General features: G+C 30.6%; 1 protein-coding gene and 1 pseudogene across 1 annotated transcript; one reads left to right on the top strand and one right to left on the bottom strand.

Annotated features, from left to right (window-relative positions):
- The first annotated feature begins 4654 nt into the window (after positions 1-4654).
- LOC106443437 lies at positions 4655-8720 on the top strand (annotated as a pseudogene).
- A 15323-nt stretch (positions 8721-24043) lies between these two features.
- On the bottom strand, positions 24044-25312 carry LOC106401251 (BOI-related E3 ubiquitin-protein ligase 1). The gene is made up of 2 exons (XM_013841724.3): positions 25106-25312; positions 24044-24988 (listed from the first exon to the last, which is right to left on the bottom strand). The coding sequence occupies exons 1-2, from the start codon at positions 25159-25161 to the stop codon at positions 24154-24156; spliced, it is 891 nt and encodes a 296-aa protein (XP_013697178.1). The 5' UTR covers positions 25162-25312; the 3' UTR covers positions 24044-24153.
- Positions 25313-25800: the final 488 nt, after the last annotated feature.

Genomic DNA, 25800 nt, shown 5'->3' with positions numbered 1-25800 from the left:
TCAACTTTGATGAACCCAATCTCTATCTCCACAAAACTTATTGATTCCTCTTAGCTTTAACCATCTTCTAGAAAATGTTTCTCTCTGCCTCTCCAGTTCCTCAAGCCGGCGTCCCAGTGTCCGTCACTCAACCTTCGAGTCTCTCCGTCTTGGTCGTAGTAGGCAGAGCATAGCCTCTGGCTTCCTCCGTTTATGGGATTCCCTGAACTTCAAGAAAGACAGGGAGTTTGTGGGAATCACGGTTCTATTCCTTGATGAAAAGGTAAGTTAATCTTCGATCTATCACACTTATTTAACATTTTTTTAATTGATTTCATGATTTTTTGTTGAATAATATTATTTGCAGATTCCGTGATTTATGGGTTTACTCCCGTCGGACGTGCTAATCATTACATGCCATCTTTGAAAGCAGGTTCCATTGTGAAAGTCGATCGTTTTGAGGTTGTTAGGTGCTCAAGCATGTACAAGATAACTGATCATCCATTTCTCATTTGTTTCATCTCACTAACCATTATTGATGAAGTCATCACGGGTGCTCCTGAGATTAATCTCTAGTCAAGATTAGACTGTTCGACAATCTCCAAGTGATTGTGAACACAAACCTAGAACTCCCATGTATATTATCATATTGCATATGGGTTTATATTATGTTTCGATATCATAATTGATATTCAAACTCGTAGATGTGGTTGGGAAAATCTGTTCTGTCCAAGGCTCTGGCCATACCAAAGAAACAACTCGAGTCGTTATCCAGCTCCTCATGATCCGTAAGAAACAATATACACATAATTCCCTTTATATTATTGTCTATATTATGCTAACATCAATAATCAAAAATATTTCATACCCAAGATTTGTGGTCGTCTATTTATCTCTCTTACTTATCAATCTAATTTTACACAAATCTTTATTTTACAGCTTAAAAGAAACCACAATAACTCAAACAATTAAAACACCAAAAACTAGAATCCCAAAAAAGACGAATCATTAATGATTGCCTCTCTTTTTGTCTAATCTTACAAATAAACTTCAAAACAAATATACTAAACCAATCAACACAACTAAAATTCAACGACACGTACATTGATCCAGCTAAACAAATACAAACTACATGACCAGCTATTTAACAATTTACAAACTTACTTTCGGAAATGCTTACGAAGAAGACGAAGACGACAACCAAGATCAGTAAAATTATCTAAACAGAAAAAGCAGAGTAAATTACAAACTCTGATAAATACAATTAATAATAATTTTTGCTTACATATTACCCATCAAATAAAAGAGACACAAACACAACCATATCATGAGATACAAGAGATAATCCTAACATACACAAAGGCGGCAACAACATCTCCACCTGCTCACTCCTCTTGTCTTATGAAAATAGCTTACATGCTCAATGTCAACAGACCAATATTATTGTATTCTTGTGAAAAATACATATATTCGTTTAAAACCGTTAAGGCCCAAATACTAATTGTCATTCATTTTATAATTATATCTATAAGTCTTCATGTATTTGTTTTAAAGGTCCGGTAAAAGCAACAAGTTTAAAATAAAAAACATATAATCAACATTATAAGAATTAAAAAAATATTATTTAATACACACAACTTACACAACTAAACTAGAAATAAAATTTCCAGAAGCAAAAGGGTACTCTCAACAACCTTAATATAATTTATGTAATCTCAATAATACAAGTAACAAATTAAAAAGACAAACAAATAATATGTCTCAATGACACATCAAACCTCAATGACACATCAAGCAACACCACGAACTATATCAATCATATTACTAACACAGTTTAGTTCTTCATAGGTGGAGAACAGTGCATACACAGTTCATCATCACAACTCTAATCCTATAACAATAAAATACTTGAAAAATAATGATTAACCTAAAACGTAAAAATAACAGATACAATAATTCTAACAAATATTGAGATAAAACAAAAACTTTGTCCACGACTCTGCGTTTATGCGGAGGCAATAGCCCTAGTTCCTATATAGTTGTTGTCTTGTAGATTAATGGACCTTTAATTTTAATTGTATAATTACCGTAGACTTATTAACAAGCGAAAGCATGAATGAAGCTTTTAAATCCTCAATCAGCGTGAGCTTGGCCAAATAATCCATGGAATGTACTGATAGGAATATTTGATATTTTATACTATAAAATAAAACTGAAGCTGTATTAAGTTTAGTATATATGTATAGTGGATCTTATAATTAGACTAATCTACCTCCAACCAGATAGACCTTCGCGTATTTCATTGCATCGCGTTGAACATTCATATCTATGTTGGTATTGACTCGTGTATCATGCATTTTTGTTCTCCCTAAAGATATAAAACAAATATTAATGCATGCCACTATCATCACATAAAAACACCCGTCACATTATGTATTCTTTTTTTTTTGTTTGATCAACACATTATGTATTCCTTTTCTTTTTCTTTTTTTGCTAAAACACATTATTTATTCCTCTATCTATATATACTAGAGATTTTTTCTGCGCTTCGCGCGGATTTTGTCTTATAAATTTATTTTATTTATAATATTATTTGTCGGTTTGTTTCTTTTATATTAACTTCTTGTTTTTCCAATGTTAGTTTTTCTTAATTTAAATTTATATATTTATAATTTTTCATTTTTCTTGTCGTAGATGGAAAATTATATTTTTTATTGATGGTTTTTTGTATGTGACAGTGACATAAACTTTTTGAAATTTTAAAATAATGTTATATATAGTACGATTAACACATTAAAGAAGAGAAACATATTCACACACATTTTACACAGGTTTTATATGCATAATTTTAAACATTATATATGTATATATTATAAGTTAGGAACATGTAAATGCTTTTTAAAACTAAATACTTGTTCTGAGTTTACATAATTTATCGAAAGTTTTATTTCTTTCTAAATTCAAATCACAGAAAAAATATCAAAAAATCAGTATAGATGGGTTTTTTTGGGCTTTTAAATCAACACTGAAAAAAATTACATGAATCAGATAACAACAGTTTTATAAACAACTGGATAAAATTTGACCGAGCCAAAGATTTTCACACAATATGTTATTTCTTCTTCAAATTGCGAAGAGCCTATAGGCACAAGAAAAAAATCATAATTGTTGTTTTCACTTATATAACATTTTTTCTCCTTTACACACGGAGTTTATTACACTGCTATAAGCAATGAAGAACTCTATTCATATAAGATTCACATCTATGCATTTTGACAAAGAAGAATTTTAGCCATCTTTAGTTTCAGAATGGACCAACTTCAGTCATATACACTATATTTTCTCTATGATTCAAAACTTAAAATTTTAATATATGTGCAGATTTCCATGTGAAAAGGCACACACGCCATCTATCATTCAACCTATTACTTTTTCCAAAGTAAACACTATAATCCTCGTTGGATTAGCTCCACAAATTAATCTCTTTGGATCAGTTTACCAAAAAATATGGATACTAATGTCATAAAAGAATATAAATACTATCAACAATAAATATTGGCACAAGACTATTTGATTCAAGGAACATATTCCACGTAATACGTTTATATCATGGCTGGCTTTGCGGAGAAGACTGCCAACCAAGGATCGCTTGAGGCGTTGGGGGTTAAATGTCTCCGGAACGTGCGTCCTTTGTAATCTGGAAATATAGACTCACCATCATCTCTTCTTTGAGTGCTCTTTCTCTCGCTTGATATGGGAGCCTTTTGCTGCTGAAGTTCGAATTTCTCCTCCGGCTGATCTACACTCTGTTGCAGCCTAGATCAATCAACCTCGCGTTAATGCAGATGCACATGCTACTCCAGTCATCAAGCTCTACTTTCAGTCAGCCATCTACCTGTTGTGCAAAGAGCGTAATGCTCGTGTGTTCACAGCTGTCTCCTCACCTTCATCAGTCATCCTTGCCTCTCTCGACCGTATGATGCGTGACCGTCTCCTCTTTTATCCGGCAAGTTCTTCTTTCTCCTCTTCTCTACTTCTTTTTATATTTCTTGTATAAGATCTCCTTAAGGTTTTTTTTACATTGAGTTGTTGTTGGTTGTTTTTGTTTACTTGATGTAATAAGTTGTTTAAAAACAACAGTGAAACCTTTCAGAAAATGATAATCTTAATATTTTACCAAAAAAAAACAACAAATATTGACTTATTTATGTGAATATATATTTTATTTTAAATCATTATAGTGGACGAAGAAAACACCATAATTTGTACAACAAATTTTCTTAGATTCACCTCATCATACTCACCATTTTACCATTTTAATTACATAATTTTACATGAGCTTCTTCACCCTTCCCGATTATTTTCTCTTTATTTATAACTATAATATAAAGTTATAAACTATATATATTATAAATTAATAATTTATTTCCCCTTGAAGTCTAATGATTAAAAATATAACATAATTCAATATAGATATATGATTCTATTAATAAATTAGCAGTTACAAATTTAAAATTTCTAGAAATATCAAAAGTTGTATGTTAGTTAATTATTTTCTAAATGACATTTATTTTTAACTCTTTTTTGATGAGAATATTTTGGCTGAGGTGGATAGTCTCAAAAACCTTGAATTTAGTTTCTTTTATATAGTAGGATGGATCGTAAAACATACACATTAAAAAGATTTCAATTTTTGTTACTATTATATTTTAACATTGAGTAGAGAATTATCTTATAAATAGACTAATCTACATCCAACCAAATAGACCTTGATGTATTTTCTTTGCATCGGGTTGAATCTCTATATTGATGTTGACTCGTGTGTGATGCGTTATTTTGTTTTCCATAGATATAAAACGAATAATAATACATGTCAATGTCGTCATGACTCATATAAGAACACCTGACATATCATGTGCCACATTGTGGCACATTATGTTGTCATCTATATAATATGGATATGAAAGTTTGAAACATACACATTACAGACCTTTCACTTTACTACATAGTACAAACCCAAATCTAAAAATGACTACAACCACACAACACATGAATCTAATCGTCGTCGTCCTTCTCATAATCTCCTTTGCTATAGCTCCGGCAATCTCAACGGTTCCGAAAGAATGCGAAACCGATTCAACAAACTCATGCATCGACAAAACCAAAGCATTACCCCTCAAAATCATAGCTATCGTTGCTATCCTCGTGACAAGCATGATAGGTGTCACGGCTCCTCTCTTCAGCCGATATGTACCGTTCCTAAGTCCAGACGGAAAAATCTTCATGGTCATCAAGTGTTTTGCATCTGGGATAATATTAGGAACCAGTTTCATGCATGTTTTTGCCTGATTCTTTTGAGATGTTGTCCTCACCATGTCTTGAAGACGATCCGTGGCACAAGTTTCCATCTGCGGGCTTCGTCGCTATGTTGTCCTGTCTAGTTACTCTCGCTATTGATTCCATTGCTACGAGTATCTATACAAGAAAAGATGTATGTGACGGCAGTGAAGACACGACTAATCCGCTAATAATTCATATCGATCACTTGCAAATAACAACTAGAGAAACTAGCTCTACATGCTCAAAACAACTATTGCGGTACCGAGTTATCGCCATGGTCAGTTCTTCATCAAAAACTCAAATAGTTCGTGTTACACTGAAAGTACATGTTGAGTGATTATATATCTGAAATTAGGTATTGGAGCTTGGGATTATAGTCCACTCGGTGGTTATTGGACTATCGCTAGGTGCAACAAATGACACATGCACAATTAAAGGTCTTATCTCTTTGCTTCCATCAAATGTTCGAAGGGATGGGTCTCGGCGGTTGCATTCTCCAGGTATTTTTTTGTTTCTAAATCCAAATCCCTTCAATCTCTACTTCGGAACAATACAAAAGAAGACCTGAAAGAAAACAATAATAGACCAAAACCATAATATTGTTTATCAAATCCAAAAAGTTTAAACCATAACACAAACATAGATATATTGGTGGGTAATAAAAGGAAATTTTATGTTAGTAAATGTTACTTTTGATAAATATACCTTTCAAAAAATGATGTGTCTTTTTGATTATTTTTCGTAAAATTTATATTAATTAGGTCAAGGTGTTGGTAATCTATTGAAAACATAAGATGGCTGGTTTTCTTGTGTATCGGGTTTAAACACCCTTAATATGGAAGATTATTCTTTAAATTGGAATATCTAAAGATTGACTCCGAATATGGATAAGATTATGTGTATAAGCCCAGAATTTCCACTGTTAACAAAAAAATTTATATTATTGGACATAACCATATAAGTATATAACGATAAAAACATATAATATTCTGAGAAATATAGATCATTTTTACAGGCAGAATATACAAATGTGAAGAAATTAGTGATGGCTTTCTTCTTTGCGGTTACAACACCATTTGGGATCGCTCTTGGTATAGCCTTGTCGAGCGTTTACAAGGACAATAGTCCAACCGCATTAATCACGGTCGGGCTACTCAATGCATGCTCTGCGGGACTGCTTATTTACATGGCGCTCGTAGACCTCCTAGCTGCAGAGTTTATGGGATCAATGCTCCAAGGAAGCGTCAAACTTCAGCTTATTTGTTTTGGCGCGGCTTTGCTCGGTTGCGGTGGAATGTCAGTCCTCGCCAAGTGGGCTTAACCCATCAACAGGAAAGGGTTCACATCTTTACATTTTTATTATGATATTTCCCTAATTTTTCACTTTTATAATTTTCTCTACACACTATAGTTTCTTTTCTTTTTGAGAATTCATGTTTCACTATCCTACCATTCTCCGTTCATTTCTCAGGTCATTTCTTGAAATCTTCGCTCAAATTCTTTATTTTTCACACACTATAGTTTCTTCACTCGAATTCTTTCTTTATCTATTTTCACCACAAATCCTATTATCTAATAATAGCCCAGTTTTAGATTCTCATTTAATCGAACCTAATTGTTGAACACTCAATCTTTCCCGTCTGTTCTAAACAGAGGGACTAATATACAACTTAATGAAGTAAATATAAAAGTAACAGTTGTAGTATTAACCATCAAATATTGTTAAAATGTTTTTATTTGATATGTGGTGCAAAATATGCATGGCATTCGGGTACTCTTTCGGATATGGATACTATCCATTCGGATATTATAAAATATGCATGGCATTCGGGTGCCCTTTCAAAATCCTTGAAAAATGATCTCATTCGGGTATTATAAAAACTCGGTCGTGTTCGAATCGGATCTGGGAGTTCGGGTTTTAACCAAAGTACTCGATTCGACTTGGGTATTTTATATCCAAACTACTCAAACTTATCTAAAATAACATAAAACTCCTATAGTTTGAATTGGTTATTTTTTTGTCTAAAATTAACCATGGGTATAATGTTATTTAAGTATTTTTATCCAGAACATCCATTTTTATCTATAAATACCCAAAATTACTAATATTTGATTTTTAATCTTAATTTTAGGTATTAATATTATTATAAATATAATTAAAATAATATTTTATATATATTTTTTTATGTTTGGATATGTTCGGATACTCATTTGATTCTTGATGTGGATTGGGTTCGGTTTCAGTTTTTTGAATTTTGAAAAATGGTCTTATTCGGATATTTAGGATCTGACAGGGCCGGGTACCCTATTTTCGGTTCGGTTCGGTTCGGATATCAATACTATTAAAACTGAAGGGCCTTTTTTGAGGTCCCCTTGAAGTTTTGAAGTATTTACAGATCTCTGCCACTGATATCTTCTTAGTATATGTTTTTAATTAAATGTTTTTATTTTATTTTTGTAAATCACAGTGATTATCCATTCAGTATTTAGAGTATTTAAACGATTCAAACTATGGTTTATTTAAAGCAAGATTATTCTACGGTAACTGAAGATAAACAGACTTCTTTTTTTTATAAACAGACTTTAATATTTCAAGAACTGAAAAAAAAAATAAGACTTACAAAGCAAATATGGAAATAAAACCCAAAGAGAGATCGCATCGTCCTCTTCACCACCATATTGTTCTTCCAGCGCCATGTTCACATCTTCCTTCTTCACCCGTTCATCATCAAAGTTTATACCTGTAATGTTTGAAGTTTAGTACTATACATGTAAAGCACGGTAGTCTACAACTAAATCACATAGCAAAATGTACACCAAAAACCACAGAAAATGCAATAATTATTCATTTCAAGTTGCAGATTATTAATTGGGAGACGAGGGACACAAGAAGAAACTACATACATAATTCATGTTGCATTTTATTGGAATATTTTTAATCTATGATTTTAGTTAGATGTTTTTTATTTTTTTGAAACTCACAGATAACCATCTCATTATTCTGTATAAACTTTTTCCACTTATTTAGTTAATTTACTGTGTGTAATTATATATAAAATTCCCATTTATTTTGAATAAAAATTTCAAGATTAACAACTATGAAACAAACTCGCTAAGTTTATTTGCAAATCATTTTTTCAAATGCAATTCTTAAAAAAAATCTAATTTTTAACTAAGCATAAACTGCTATAAAATCGCAACTACATTGTGATATTCTATCTCAATTGAACAACTTCAATCATTCAAAAAAAATTAATCATATATGTATATCCCTAGAATATTCCTAATTAAAACGATTTTATATGTTTACTATCCTAATAATTTTTTAGCGATAGGAAGTATATAAATAGCCTTTCAAACACAACAAATATAACCATTCTAAACCTCCAAACTGTCTACCGTAATCTACACTTATGGGTTTTATAATCAAAATCAGCAATCTAAGTGATGTTAAGCCTTTCAAATCTGCATAGAAAGTTCAGGTGAAAGTGTTTCATATGTGGAAGTCATGCAATCCCCAATTTGGTTCTTCTCTTCAGATGGTTCTAATAGACGAAAATGTAAGCCCTATGACTATGGAACTATCGTCTATTATATATTTATAATATATGTACTTCAGCCTTTTTTTACATGTTTTAGGGTGTGAAAATCTATGCCAGTTGCAAACAATCATTGTTGCAACACCTCGAGACACTGTCGAGATGGAGAATGGAAAGTTATTACTAATTCAGTTCTAATATTAGGTGATTGAATAGTCCTTACTTACCTTATTTTTTAAAGTATCGTGTAGCATGGCATCTATGTTATTCCTCTTTTATAGATCTTGATTCTTGAATGGTTTTCAGTACATCCTAACTGTAAAATAAAACACAACATAAGAATCCTGTTATGGCTAAACACGTTAGGTTTGTAAATAATTTCAAACAGTTATATAAATAATTTTATCAAAATCTTAGATTTGTATACAAATATACTATTTTTTCTCGCCAAATGTATTTTCAAATCTTTTATTAATTGCAATTATATATTTTTAGATATATATATATATATATATATATTCAAAAGAGCATAAAATCCGCAAATAAAACCACGTTGAAGAGCATCTATACATAACAATATGGAATATACTTGGATATTAAAAAAACTTATTTAAAAAATAAGTAATATCTTCAAAAATAGATATATACATAACAATATGGAATACAACCAATCATTTAAATTCATCGTATTTTCAACATATCAAAAAGAAAACAAAACAGGAAACCGCGAATTTTGTTAACTAAAAATAAAAACGGGTTAATAAATTTGATACGGATAAATATGACTATATTTAAATTATAAATATATACCTTTTTAAAAAATTATATATTGTTTTAATAATAAAATTATATATTTTAAAAATAAGACATTAATATTTAAAAACAATTATATACTTTAAAAATAAGACAAGTAATATTGGGGATGATTGGTTGGGGCTGTAGATGCTCTCGACAGCCAAAATTTAGTCTACAGCTATATATCTCAACCAATCGAGCTTTGCTTTTCTTAAAAAACTCACAGCAAAAAAATCTCTGCAAAATCAAAATATGGCTGTAGAGAGCTTTATTTCCAGAGCAAAAAATTAGTGCTTTAGAAATCTACAGCAAGGAAAGCTACAGCAAATAAATCTACAGATTAAATTCTACAGCAAAAAATATAAAGATACAGCACTTACCAATCATCCCCATTAACTTCATCAATCCTTGCAAGAGAAAAAAACTTTAAAATTGGTATCTGAAACGATTTACTCTAGGACAAAGACAAACCTTTGGAGATTTGCTCATTTCAATATCAAATCGATAGAGCTCACTAATGTCTGACTGTTAATTTTTCAGATCGGAATCTATTTTATTCGATTTCTTTTCATTTAAGCCATCCTAGAGGACATGCAAAATAAATCAAAACACAAAAAAATTGGTTAAACTTGGGGCTTTCAGTTCAACTGAGTATCAACAATGAAGGAATTATAGGAACGTATTTACCTTGGAGATGCCTCTTGAGTTGAATCGTGGAAGAGCCGATTGGTTTCTTTAATCTCCATATGAAGGTTATTTTTTATATTTTATTTTCTATTAACCGATGCATTTATCTGAAAGTGACAAAGGAAGAAAGCAATTAGTCTTCCGATCGATGAAGATCAAAACAGTGATATCGGTTTGGGCCAATTTTGTTTTTGGGCTGTTCTAAAGCGGTTGGATCCTTAATAACACCTCATCTTGGTTTATATTGATAAAATATTGACAAATATTTTTCTGGCCCGTTGTTTAGTCCATTCTTAATAAATTAATTCATATAGTATAATTTTTTAAAAAAAATCTAAACATTTTAAATTAACGCTATATACATATTATAAAAAAATATGAGCAATTTTAAGGTTAAGATAAAAATATGTTATCCTATAAGTTATAAAAAAATCTATAATCTCACTTTTATTCCTAAGTTATACTTAAAAACATAAATATGATATATGTACTATATATTTTTTTGCATATTTAAAATTTTGAAAGTGCATACAGATGATATTTTTTTGCATATTTAAAATTTTGAAAGTGCATACAAATGATATTTTTTTGCATATTTAAAATTTTGAAAGTGCATACAGATGATTATCTATCTTGGTGTTTTAGTTTAAAAAAAAAAAAAAAAATATATATATATATATATATACTATTAAACTAATGAGAACTGATGTCACTTACTCAAAACATAAACTAAAATCTCAAATATGTAACTCTGAAATAGTATTATGCATCCTAATATGTGTTTTACTATATACAACCGAAGTATACATTGTTTGATATTTAAATTTAACATCAAACAAATCCCGCGCTTTTAAAGCGCGGGTCAATATCTAGTTGATATTAAGCTTGGCCCTAGTGTAAAATACCGAAATAACACTTTATGAAAAGTAAGACGTACTAGTTTCTTACAATATTATAAAGATTAATACTATTAGTGACACAAGTTTATTTTAAACTAGGATCGGCCCGCCCTACGGGCAGGAAGTTAGGAAAAAAACTATTTATATGAATTTACATTAATTTTATAAAGCATTTTAAAAAAAATTGTAGACTAAAACGATATTATAAACAAAAATAAATAAATAGAATTCGGAGATCATGCTGTTATTTTTAATTAATATTTTTGGATTGAATTAAAATAACAGTAACTTTCATTATCTATGAAGAACAATCTAATATAATAAAATTAGTAATGTCCACATATAATTATGCAATGATCATGCCAGAGAAATATGTTAAAGAAAAGCTTATATTATCTAAGCCAAAAAATATTTTGTTACTCTGAGTAGCTTAGTCTGTGTATGTTTTGATTAAAATGTGATAGTTTTCTTCTAATAAAAGTCATACTTCAACTTCCTGCCATTCTTTACATTGAATATGGTCTATTATTATTAAATAAGTTTAGAATTTATTAGATAGGTTTTACTATTAATTTATAAGTTATTAAGATTGTGGAAACTTGCGTTATCAATAACAATATATTTAAATTAAATGATAATATTGCATAGACGTTTTTTAGAGAATTCATGCTTGTATGTAATAAAGAGCTTATGCTGCAGATGCGCGTGATTATCTTGCAAAATATATTTTTGCATTGGTGTATTAATAATTTGAAATAAAACCGTTTACTGTACAAAGGGAATCGTTCAAAATTTTCAAATATCAGAGAGTGTTCGTTTATTCAAATATCTAAGTAGGAGTAATATATAATAATATGTTTTAGCTATTGTTTGAAAAAAGAAGAAGAAGTTAGGAGCACGATTTGTCATGAAAAATCTGGACCTTAAAAAATAAATTGATGTAAATGGGTAAAGCAAATCATTATAGGAGCACTATTTATCATGAAATCATGGACCTTAGAAAATAAATTGATGTAAATGGGTAAAACAAATAATTATTCCTATGTTTTTTATTGCTAAAACATTATTCATATGTTAAATGCTCAGTATATGTATATCAAATTAGTAAATTCAATTTTTCATTCTCTATATAATATTATACATTTTATATGTATGTTCACTAATATACTATAAACCTATTGGTTCACCTAGTTTTTTTTTTTGTTTTTACGGGCTATTTTACACATTAAAATAAATAAAACCATTTTATTGTATTTTTGACACATGTAAATCCAATTAAAATCATCGTACTCGGTTCTGTTGATTTACATTAATTTGTCATACCGGTATGATCGGATTGAATATCAACGATATCTTAAGTGCTGTTTTTATGACATGTTCATAAGACGAAGAACACGACATTATTTGTTTACTAAAATATAAAAGTATGCTGTTAAAAGTATTATTTTTAATTTGATCTAAAGTCCACATGACAATATTCCCGCATGTTTATGAGTTACACCAAAAGCTCACACGATCTCCAACTCCAAGTTAATGAAACGCCGCGTTTTGGACGCATACATGTGTCGGCTTCTCAAGACTCGAATTAGTGACGTATCCGCCTACGTAGACAGCCTAGGAGAATATCAAACCTAACTTTATATATACAGATTTATAAACTGGGATATAAGAGGTAGTGAAGGTAAAATTATAATGATTCTGAATTAGTGAAGGGAAGAATTCTCTTTTTAAGTTGGAAATTAACCTTCCTAGTGAGGAAAAGATTTGAAGTGCCAAATATTCAGAGTTATAGTTCTGTTGATTCTTGTTATGTTTGTGCTGCCCAGATTCTTGCTTTAAAATATTGTTGATATTGTTTGAATGTTATAAATATAATTATACATTAATGCAACAAATTATCCCTGACTATATTTGGCGAAGTATGAAGCTCATGTTTTTATTTTTAATGGAACCGTAATGATTAAACATGTCACAAATACATCAATTTATTTAAACTTAGAAATATTTTTAAACATCGTCGGAACCAAACGTAGCAAATCCAAAGGGATGAAACGAAAGGAAAAAAACTCGTTAAGCAACATTGATATGTTAGCATTATCCAAACAGGAAATACGGCGTTCCGAGCTCTCGTTATCTTCACTTGTGCCATTGTACCATGCATGCTTTCTCTGCCATCTTCAAGCCGGAGGCTTCTTAGTGTTGAGATCACTTGGATCTGGTCATGTAGTCGGTGCTCCCTCAAGAGTACTACCGCCAACGTCCACCTTGGCAGAGACTGAGTTCATTCCAGGCATATCATCGTCATCATTGCCAGACCAAAGGGAATCAATAAAAAGAAAGACCAAAGGGAATCAAAAATCAGAAAATGAAACATCACATCGTTGGAAATCACAATGACCATTTATACGTGGAAGCATAAGTACACTGCAGATGAAGACTTGAACATATAAAACAATATATTCATCGCTCACCAGCAAGAATTGAAACGCAAAACACAACACAAACTTGAAAAAGATTAAATTTAATACCTTCAGTTGCAGGAAGGCCAGGGAGATGATGCTCCATAGACTAAAAACGATGTAGAGACTTAATAACTTTATGATGATTTAGCCCATGCAGCACAAGATTCTCTCTCGCCATGAACTTAACACTTTAGAGCATCTCCAACCCATAGCTATTTTCACCTCTATAATAGCATTTAGAGGTGAAATTGCTCCAACCCACCTCTATTTCTTCCTCTATAATAGAGATCTCTATTTTTTCCTCTATTTATAGAGGAAGAAATAGCATTCCTCTATTTTTTACTCTACATTTAGAGATTGCTATTTTAGAAGAATACATTGGAGCATATTTTATCTCTATTATAGAGTTCCTCTATTTTAGAGGTGAAAATAGCAAAAATACATTGGAGATGGTCATGCTTCCAAATAATCACATCTAACTTTCTCTGAAGCTACCATTTCTTAGTCAATAAATCTTCACCTTATACACATTAATGTGAGTAACTTTCACAATCTATAATTTTTAAAACATTAAACCATTCATTACATCGAAAACAAAATATAATTAACCAAATTAACTAATTTAAAAGATATCTAAAGCTAAGAAAACAAAGTGTTTAGGGTCCTACATACCGGAGGACACCAACAACATTAGCGTTGTTGCAGGTCACGCAAGTAAAGGCTGAGCCAGTCCGTTGAAGCTCCTTGGTCCACCTGGAGCAAGAGACGTAACAACACCATTTGTCCTTCTTCATGCCGGTGGAGCAAGACGATTGACATTCACGATTGACTGGCATGAGTGTTGACCGCAACACATGTATAAAGAAAACATAATCATTAAACGGGTCCAAGATTTATCATTCAAAAGAGTTTGAATAAGGATCTTAATACAGAGTTTTGGATTTTTATGAGTTTAAAAGCAAGAAATTGTTTAAAATTTAGGAGTTCATGAGGTTCAAGAACGGAATACCTCAGCATCAAGGAGGATCATTTCAACTCCCGTTTCTGGCTTCACCGATCTGAGCAGCCGCAAGGAAGTGGAAGAACAACGTCGGGACTTCAAATCAGTAAGTAGAACAAACTGTTTAGCTATTATACTTAGAAAGAAATGCATATCGAATCCTATTGGAAATTCTAAAGTTTTGCTGTTTAAACATTCTGATAAGATGATTGTAAGAGGAAGAATACTGACCTATTTATACTATGCAGATACACCGGCTCCGATTCCGAAAAGCGAAGCAAGCATTCAAGGCTACATCGTGGTTGAAGAATTAATAGAGACTAAACACGAAGAAGAAATAATCGGGAGCGTTTCAGTGGTAGAGATGATGAAGATGAGAAGTCGCCGTATAACAACGAAGAAGGAAACGATGGCTAGTTGCTTAGGTTTACCTTATTCAGGTTACGGACCTTTACATAGACGAAAAGCCCAAATCACGAATGAGCAGATACGACTTAATGAAACACAGAGTTTCATTTAAGTAGACGCGTGTCAATCTGTAGGAGCTCGACTTTCCACGTGGCATCACAGGAGAGAGACCAACATATTTTTATATATATAGATTATGGCTATTTGCATAAGGGCATATACAATATACACCAATCGTGTTAACATTTGCTCTACTGTCAAAAAACTTTTATCAACCAAACCAGTAATATTGTGTCCATAAAAACTAATTTTACACATATATAACGAGAAGTATTTCAATTATTGTTGGCAAAATAAGTTGCTGAATTATGAGGTCGGCCCCTTTGCAGAAACAGCCCATTGGCAACTATAAAGGTGCAAAACACAATGCTTCATAATCTGGACTTTTTTAATTAAATAGTCTGGATTTTGTTATACGTCCAAAACTTGATCAAATACTAACTAATAATTTACCAATAATGTCGATTATTTGTTAAGGATTGCAGGACTGATGACACACAGATTTCTTATTTATTTGTTGAGATCATCTCATTTTTCCATTGGTTTTTATTTTACTTTCCGAGTGTGTATACATTACGTATATATACATGTAATTTTTAGTTTTTGTAAAATTAATATTCCAATAAGATTCAAACCATGTGACATATATGTCGTTAAGGTTTTCATTATAACAAAATGTAAACTAAGTATACCATCGTTCTTATTCAACGCTGACTTGTGAAATTTTGTTTTGTACAAGTGTACACTATTTTTTTTTTTTTGCATCAATACATACACATCGCGGACACTATATCTTTGTGATTATAATTAATTTAAAATTTTGGAACGATATTTATTATGTTTTCTTTTCTTTGCTAAAGTTTGACGATATTTATTATGTTGACTAAGAGAACAAAGATAATGTGTTAACTAAAAGTCAAAATGGATAATAAAGGGAATAGTAAATTTTGACTCGAGCTCTTTTTCTTTTTTTTGAACACGAGCGCTTAAAGTGGGTTTTTTTTATTATAACTAGAGTTTTTAATCGCGCTACGCGCGGTCTATGTATTTTAAATAATAGTTTTTTAAAGAAAATACTTTTATATGAAATTTTATTTGAAAAAAATAAATTTTATTTGAAATTATGCTCTATTTTAATTTTTGAAAGCAACACTTTTATATTTATGTAAAATGACTAATGCAATCAGAATATTGAAAATTATAATCATATATTTTCATATACTCTAAATAACAAATGTATGAAAATAAAACATGAAGTATTTCTATTTCGTCTGATCTTTCTTTGTTAATATGAAAAGTTAGTAAATAAAAGCAATAAAAAGATCCTTCGTATAAAAAACTAAAAATGATAAGATATTTGACTTAAGATAGAAGTGTGTATGAAAATAACACAGATCATATGTATGAGCATAGAATTAAATATGCTTGCAAGGAGTGTAAGTCTGTAATAGGATATTTCCCTTGTTACTTAGGCAATTAAGTTTTTTTTTTTTTTTTAAGTGTGTAGGTTCTCTTTTTATATAGATTTTGTAATTTTTATTAAAAATGTACTTTAAAACATTTTGGAAAATTTAACTATTTGTCATTTGTAATGAGCAACATGTATATATCTTAAATATATGCTTATTTCAAAACATAAGTAACTTAAATTTTAAATCTAGTTTTAAATGTGTTAGTTTGAAATTAAATCAGGATAAAATATCTTTTCATATATAAGAAAGGTATTTAAAAAAAATGAATTTTCAAAATCATTAAAAAAAAGTTTTTCAGTATCCCTTTACTATTAGGTGAGTTGTATTGTTTGAGTTTGTATTTTTTATAAGAATTTATTGGTTAAATAATTTTCATTATTTTTGCTTTATTTTTTCTAGTAAATTTGGAGTAAACTTATCATTATCTTATTTTATGCCTGATATTTTTGATATTTACATAATAAGTTTTAAATTTATGAAACTGAAAAATAAGTAGCATAACTAAAACACTAAATGTGAAAAATTAGTTTAATATTTTTTGTCTAAATCTTTAATTTCCGTTGATATCTTAAGTAGTATGATATATATTTTTGTATTTTAATTTTTTATTATTTTTGTTTGAAACTTCGAGCAGTGTTTACAGATCTGTTAAAGTAAAATCTTAGTAATGATGTTACAGTGACTACTAATTTTTTATAATAATTTTCACTAATTTTTAAAATATATTTTATATGTTTAATTAATATAGTTTCTTAATCATTATATATTTGAGGATTAATTTTAGTCACCAGCATGATTTTCCTTCCAGTTGCTAAGGTAATTTTATAAAAGTATTATTTTCATCCTATATAATTAGTCGCACAAATGTGTACTTACAATAAGATTTATTTATTTAACATTCATTTTTATTGCATGTTTTCTATTGTGTATCTACGTAGGTGTAAACCTTCCTATTACTTCATTTTCCCTCTCGATTAAGAAGTTTATCTTTGTATAATGTAGATTTTGACACTTATATGTTTCTAACCATTTTTCTAAATTTTTAATTATATTAGGATTTTATTTATTTTTGTCTTCAGTTTTTAAATTTTTTTTTCATATCCATATGTTTTCTCTAGTCTTTACTATATGTTTAATTATGTACTCAGTGTTTAGTTATTATTATTTTCAGTTTGACCATTGATTGTTGTAACTTGGTAGTTTCTTATAATTGTGATATACTTTTTGATTAATTTTTATTTTTAAGATATTCAAAATTTTCTATGTGTATTTGTACATTATTTTGGTAAATTTATATTGCTACGCGCAGATTATTATTATTAACTTTTGTATTTTTAGTATGTTTGTAGTGTTGTTTGTCGTTTTTTGTTCTTTTTGTATTTAACCTTTTTGTTTTTTTTTTCAAAAATTATGTTCACTTGTAATTTTAATATATATTGTTTGTTGTTATAAATGAAAAAAAAATTAGTGAAAAAGTTTATCTATGTTAAACATAATTTTTTATTTTAAAATAGAGTGACATATTAGGAAAAAAAAGACTAACATACTATAAAAAAAGGAAGTAGCATATGTGGTGTCTTTTGACCAATATGATTTAGTATGTGTAAACTCAAGCAAATGGATAAATATTTAAACTGATTCCAGATCCTCCGTTAGCATCGTTAAGCATCTCTCACTCTGCTGATGTTGTAAGTCTCACTAATCTTTGTTCTGTTCACTTCAATCACAAAACATTAAAATATAAAGTAATTGCACTAACACCATTTTCTTCCCTATCTCTTGTTTTGAATCTTCATTACAACTGCTCTGCACGTTCCTTCATTCCACAATCAACTGATGATGTCGATAAAGAATTGCAGCGTGTGCAATCTCGTTTGCTCTCAGACTGTGTGAACGTATTATATAAAATATTTGTTGCTGTGCACTGTTTTGTTTTAAATGCACTATTTCTTATATCTCAAATAGAGGAGAATGAAGCAGGACCAATCCAAAACATGGACGAAACGCATTACTTGCATTAAAAATCAAGAGATTTCATAACATGATTATAAAGTATCAGCTTCAAACACGATAAAGGGTCTGAGAGATCTTCCTTTATTGACTTACTCTCGTCAAGATGGGTCTTTCAACAATCTCCTTAAGTCGACCTCTAAAGACATATGAATCTTGTCCTTCGTTGGCCACTGTCTACACCTGGTACGTTTGCTAATCTAATCTCCATTCACTGTATATAAGTATCATATGCTAAATTGTGATTCTCAATTTCGATAGAGAAAACTTACGACCCAAGTCTTTTCCATGTAAAAAACATATCACTGCATATTTAGATTCTAATTGGTTGGATCCGCATATCTAAGAAAGCTTTACATTTTCCAGTTTGGAACCTGCAGTGAATCCAGTAATCCAGTATAGCTTTATTTTTCCAATCTGATAAACACAGACAGTATACATGTTTTGAAAGAAAAGGAGAGAATCGACCATGCGTATTTTGATCACAAGATAAGTCTCTAGGAAATGGAAATAACCTCGAGATGTTCTTCACGGCCTCTGAATATCCCTTTTCAAAGCTTTCTCCTGTCAAATGTAAGAATATTTTAATGAAAGATTACCAGGACAGCACACCAACGCAATATGAATGGAAACTAAAGATGGTTTTTTTTACAGCAGAAATCGGAGGATAAAAATCAGACTTTTATCCTATCTTATGCTGAGTGGACATGTCTCCATTGGCAACGGGTATAAACTAAACTGAACGTGAGTATAAATGTTTGAGAGTTGAGTAAGTAGCAAAGACGATACCTCCAAGTAGTAGTCCATTAAGTCTTGAACTTTCTTGCCCATAACCTCGGTACCGGCGTCACCAAGGAGGACAAAAGTTGCCATGTCGCCATTGTCATACAGGGACACCTCCACACAACACGTTCATTAGCTAACCATTTCATAAGCCACAATCCGACCTTCTCCTTAAGATTTGAATCTAAAGTTCCCAAAGACGATTTTATTTTTAACAACCACCAGTGGAAGCTTCAACAGGAATATTTAAACCAACTAACCTTCAACTATTTGAGTTCCAGTCACATAACAGGAGGATGAGAAGCATTTCATGAATATCAAAAGAAGATCAGCATGGAGGTTGGAAAAAGTCTCAACCCTCCTGGGTGTGTATTCAAACTCTCACAGAAAGTTTCATATGTTGGCTTGAGAGCATGTCTCAGTTTCCACTTAATGCGATAAATACAGAAGATAAAGCTTACTTCTTTAGCAAATGAAATTCTCCAGTGTCACCTGAAGGGGCTAGTTTATCAATCAAAGAGAACAATCAAAATACAAACAAAAGACGTACTCGTTGGGGTTTCAAGTACTTGATCTTAGTTAACATAATAGTTTTTGGGCTAGCGCAAGCAGTAGTCTTTTCTGACACAGAAGGAGAAATTAGTGACAGGAAATTATCTTTAAACGCCCGCTAATTAGCTAACCATTATCTGATCACTAAGATGCGATAGTAGAGTGTAAAAATAACCGTAGAGAATGGAACATGAATACAGCCTCCTTTGGCTGTGTTCTGGGAACGAACGTGCAGCTCAGCTCCGCCTCTCCCAAGCCAGAAGCAACGTCGTTGAAGAATAGAGCAGTGTGTGGCTTGACCGGTTGATTTCTCTGTATTGGCTGCCGTGTATTCTCGGTGTGAGTGAGCAAGAGGAAGGACAAAGGTCTTTGTATGGGTCACAATTTTGATTATTGTAACTGGGAATTCAGAAGTACGATAACATTAAGACAAAATTAATTGAAGAAATAAAGTGGAGTTTTGTTTGTGGAGAAGTTGATCGATCAGAGCTCTTTGCGCTTTGAATCGGAGAAGAGGAAGAGGCAGAGGCGTAGTTCCTCGAGACCTCCGTCTGCATCGCGATCTCCGTGTTCTGTAGTTTATTTTTTATTTTTACGTTTGTCGACATAACACAATAGATAGAAGCCCTGGCCTAAAACAAACAAAGCCCATACGAAAATAAAATTAAAAAACGAAGGCCCAAACGTAACATAACACAACGGATCTGACGTGGCAAAAAGAAAAGTTCTGGTTGAAGGATTATTTTAAGTGACGTGGCAGCACAGATTTTCAGCATATGCTGCTTTTAGTATTGTGATTTTTTTCATATGAATTAATGTTTTGAGATTGTTATCATTACTATTTTAGATTTTATCTGTGCATTTTTATCTAATTTTTTCATACGATTTGACAGTTTGTTGAACCTGAAAAACTAAATCCGAAACCAACACGAAAATATAGGTGTAGTTCGGGTGTGAGTCATGGGTAAAGTACTTATTCAATATCTTTGTGTACATTAGATATGTTTGGGTATTTCATATATGTTTCGGCTACATGTATTTTTAAGTTTCTGGTTCGGGTTTTTGGTTATAGTTTGGGATTATGGGTAAAATTCAATTTTAGAAAAATATATTTTGGGTTGGTAAAATTTTGAGAGCTTTATGTTCTCCGGATTAGGTTTACGCCATATTAGGTTTACGGGTAAAATTTTAGATCTTTTGAATATATAAATATTTTTTAGGTATTTGTTTGGATTTCAGGTATTTTTGTGTTTCAAGTCTTTTTTTGTGTTTTGGGTACTTCGTGTTTTTTTTTGGATTCTAATATCCAAACCAATCAGAACCTGTTACGTATTTAAAAATTAAATTTATTTTACAGATATTTGAATTATGAATCTGAACCAATCTGAAACCAAAAAGAACCGACCCTAACTTAAACTATAGATTTTAAAATATTTAGTTATGTCAAACGTTCAGGATCCAAAGAATCCAGACCCGCATATCTAAATATGAACCCTATGTTTAGAAACATTTTTATTTCCTTTGATATAATGTAGAAATATTAAAAGACGTTGGTATGACTAAATTAACATATGAAACATCTGATATATTAAATCAAATTTTCAAAAGTCTAAGAGTTTAAATTAAGTGTTTTTAAAGTCAAGATATCTTGTATATTCGTGTGATTGAAATAATGTGGATTGCTAAAATGTAAAAGGATAACAATTATATAACTGTTGAAAATCGAGGGTTATTTATTAAAATTTAATAAAATGTAATAAATTTTAAGTTGTTGACATAATAAATACATGTTATGATATTTGGCTTTATATTATAGGTTAGAGTAAAATATGAAAGGATCTAAACAATTTTCATAGATAGATTTTTAGGATTTCTCTTTTAATAGTATCGGTGGTTCAGTCAGGATGTGAATCATCTAACCAAATATCGTAATCTCATTACTAAAAAGCTGTTGGACACATTGTTTAATTAAGTAGAAAATAAGAAATTGGATTGAGATATTGTAACGTTTTTTGGACGCAATCATCGTAAATCGTGGTTTCACACATCGCATTCATCGTTCTGCGTTCTGGATATATGAATTCTTATTTTTATCTGGTTGCACAAATAATTGTGGGTCTTTTGTCTACATGCACTGCACAAGATACGACCCTCATTTAAAAGTTTATTGAACGACAAATAATAATTTCGAAATTGCAAATACGTTGAAGGTATCAAATCAGACTATTGCTTTTTATGATGTTTTCCTCTCTGCTTTTTTTTATAGTTGGGACAGCGAAATTTCGATTCTTCTTAGAAAATAAAATATTTTCATTTTTGTTATGTAATGTTAAACGTCACTAGACAATCTCATTGTTATTGACTTTGACATCTAGACAATATCATTATTATATAGAATGCAGTATTTTGAAAATTACAAGAATAAAAGGAAAACACGTTTGTGTTTGTTTGTATAGACAATAATGATACTTTGACTAAAGAAACTCACAATGACATTAATAAATACTATCAAACCTTATATATTTTGTTTCTTTCGTCTAATTGTATAAGAAAGGACAAACCTTATGTAAAATGTATGGAGGCTAAAAACCTTTTGTTCAACATTATTAAAAATGATTTTTAGTTCCATATATACATTCAGTAACCAAAGTGAATCTACCAAAAAAATGTAAATATGTATATACTTATTATAAAAAACTGTACAAAATTAGGTTTCAGATATACATACAAAAGATTAGTTGCTAAACAAATATGAAACCATATAATTAAATATTGATAAAAACAAGAATAAAGAGAGGAAAAAATTTGAAATTTTTTTTTCAGAAAATAAGTATATTTTAAGTTTTTAAGTGTCTTATTACGAGTTCTCAACTAATGGATAATTCAAATTAAATGCATGTCAATTATGTAAAAATATTTCACTAATGCATATTCAAGTCAAATTTTTCGAATTGCCAATTAAATTAATCAATACATTTTGTTTCAAAATAATCTAATATTGTTTAAGAAACTGCTTTTAAAAATATACTTTTTATATTTAAATATATTTTTATTAGATAATAATAGTAAATTGTAAATTTAACAAAAAATGAGCTTATTTAATTTTTTTCGCTTAAAATTATGAGAAATAGTTGATTACAAAAAAATAATGAAAAGTTACACTAAAAATGTAGAATGATATTTTAAAAAAAAACTTAAAATGATATTCTTCGCAAAACATAAAAAAATATACTCTATATATATTTATATAAACTAAAAAATATAAAATATTTTGAAACTGATGAAGTATATAACTTCCTAAAATATAGAACAATATATTTTTCCTTGTTTTGTAGCATTTTCATCCTCATTCTATATTTTATTTTATTTTGGAGTGAAAAATGGAATAGTGAACAAAAAAATAAAACATTGCTCTATAAATTGAATAATTTTTTAGTTTTTTTTTGTCTATTACTCAATTTTATACTCTAAAATAGAGTAAAATATAGAGCACATGAAGATGCCCTTCACCAAATAAGAATGTAAAAGGCCAAGGACCACTCTCACATGTCTTGAAGAGATTCTTCAAAAACTTAATTTTCCCATTCAATTATTATGTCGTATGCTGACAAACAAAAAAAAATTATTATGTCGTTTTTTGCAACTTCCACTGACGTTTCCAGGAAAATAACAAAAATATATATTTTCTTATATCAATAATGACGACAATAAGTCAAAAGATTATTTATATCTCACATAGATAGGATGGATGTGCTTTCAGGTTTATACCAAACCGATAAACACGATGTCATTATTAAGTACTATCATACGAACGTTATTTTTTTATTACTGAATGTTGCAACAAAGGTATGAGTTAAATGCACCGATGGGATGCTAAACAGAGCAAGATACAATTTTAAAATTTAATCGAACGTTTTTTCTTTATTTTCAAATGTATACTAATATTTATTTTAAAGATATATCCCACATTTTCTTAATCGTAGCAAAAGATGAAGTCGAACTGTTACAAAACAAAATGTAAATCTATAATCAATACGAATGAAGAAAACACAAATTGTAACTACAAAAAAAATGAATCAATTTGATAATTAATAGTTCCAACAAGATTAATAAAAGAGCAGTAGTTTGCTATTTAATCCTTCACTAAAAAACTAAAATTAGAAAAATTCACGAGTCTGACATGTTGACATGTACACTAGCGTTCATGACCGTATCACATACAGGACACGCCTGTAACAGAGCGGATCCACAAACCGTACACAGACACAAATGACGGCAAGGCAACACCAACACACTCGCCCTTCTTTCACCGCACCTTCTACATCCTCCCGTCACCGCCCCATCAGCTCCTTCACAGCTTCCGCAGCTCGACACCGCATCCTCTTCAACCGAATGACGAAACCCATCTCCGCCGTTTGCCGTCCCGGGAAAATCATCGACCTGAGCGAGAACTTGTTCAAGATTGGACCGGAGAGTATTAGCTGTAGCTTCATTGGTCTGAGCGAGATCACGCCAGATCTGATTCTCGACGTAAAGACTCTTCACTCGCTCTTGTAAAGCCCCGTTTAGCTTCCCCATTCGTGCAATCTCATCGTCTTTCGCTTTCAGCGTTTTGATAATCGCTGATTGAACCGCTGACGCTAATATCCGCGTTTGCGTCTGTTGCCTCGCTTCTAACTCTAGCCTTAACGTTTCGGTTTGTTGAGCGACGAACCGATCGATCTCTGATTGTTGTTGTTGGATCTGAGCGTCGATAAAAGACGTTTGCGGTTCAAACGCGCATGACCTCCGTTTCTGAGATGGCATTGGAGCGTTTATGTCAAACGTGTGATCTCTCTGACGTTTAGATATTGAAGGAGGAGCTGGAGATTGGTTGAAATTATATGTGAGATCGCTTTCTGATTCAATGGTCCGAGCGTACGGTAACTTTTGAACTCCGAAAGTTGTCGGAAAACCGACGGTGATGTCATTGTTCATGTTCGGTTCAGATTTAACATATTCTCTGTGGAGGGAAAAAAAAAACAAAATCAATAAAACTTTTTTTTTTTTTTTTTTTTTCAAAATCAATAAAACTGCTCAAAAATGGATTACAGAAGAAATCATGAGAAGACTAATTTACCCGGTAGTGGTAAACTGAGAAGCGAATAGATTCATATATGTTGCTTCAACAGCCATTGATAAGTTTTCTCTGAGGTTGAGGAGAGAGTTTAGAGCATAGCCTGTGGTGAAGAAAGGCAACGGTGGCTTTTATTTAAAGGAGGAAAGAGAGAGGAATAGCAAAAGAGAAAGTCAAAATATTAAAATAAGAGATTTGTTTAATAAGAGATTTGTTTTAGAAAGAGGATACTTTATCTTTTTCTGATTTTATAATTCTAAAATTATATATATTTTTTAAGAAAATAAGTATAACTAGATTTTGACCCGCACGTCCGTGCGGGTTTTTTTTTTAAAATATGATGCTATTTGAATTTTATGTCACTATTTAGGGTTGGGCAAAAAACTCGAATTCGAAGAATTGAACCGATTCTAATCCGAAAAAGTAGTACTAAATCCGAACCGGAATTGATTAAATATCTGAATTATTCAAAATTTTGGTATTTAAAGAACTGAAATCTAATCCGATCCGAACCGAAGTATTTTGGGTATCCAAAATAGATTTATATACTTATATATATATATATATATTAATTATTTTTAGATTTTTTATATATAAAAACATCCAGTTTGCTTAAATGCTTGAAAATATATAAAAATAATCAAACGTAAATATCTTAAATAGTTAAAATATACTCAAAACTCCAAAAATACTTAAAT

Source organism: Brassica napus, chromosome A2, assembly GCF_020379485.1.
Source record: "Brassica napus cultivar Da-Ae chromosome A2, Da-Ae, whole genome shotgun sequence".
Taxonomy (NCBI): domain Eukaryota; kingdom Viridiplantae; phylum Streptophyta; class Magnoliopsida; order Brassicales; family Brassicaceae; genus Brassica; species Brassica napus.
The sequence above is the reverse complement of the archived record's forward strand: the minus strand, read 5'-3'. Positions and strand labels throughout refer to the sequence as shown.

Coding starts and splice junctions, on each gene's coding strand:
- LOC106401251 (XM_013841724.3), bottom strand. CDS start 25,161: ATGGCTGTTGAAGCAACATATATGAATCTATTCGCTTCTCAGTTTACC. Junction 24,989..25,105: donor TCTCAGTTTACCACTACCGG/GTAAATTAGTCT, acceptor TTCCCTCCACAG/AGAATATGTTAAATCTGAAC.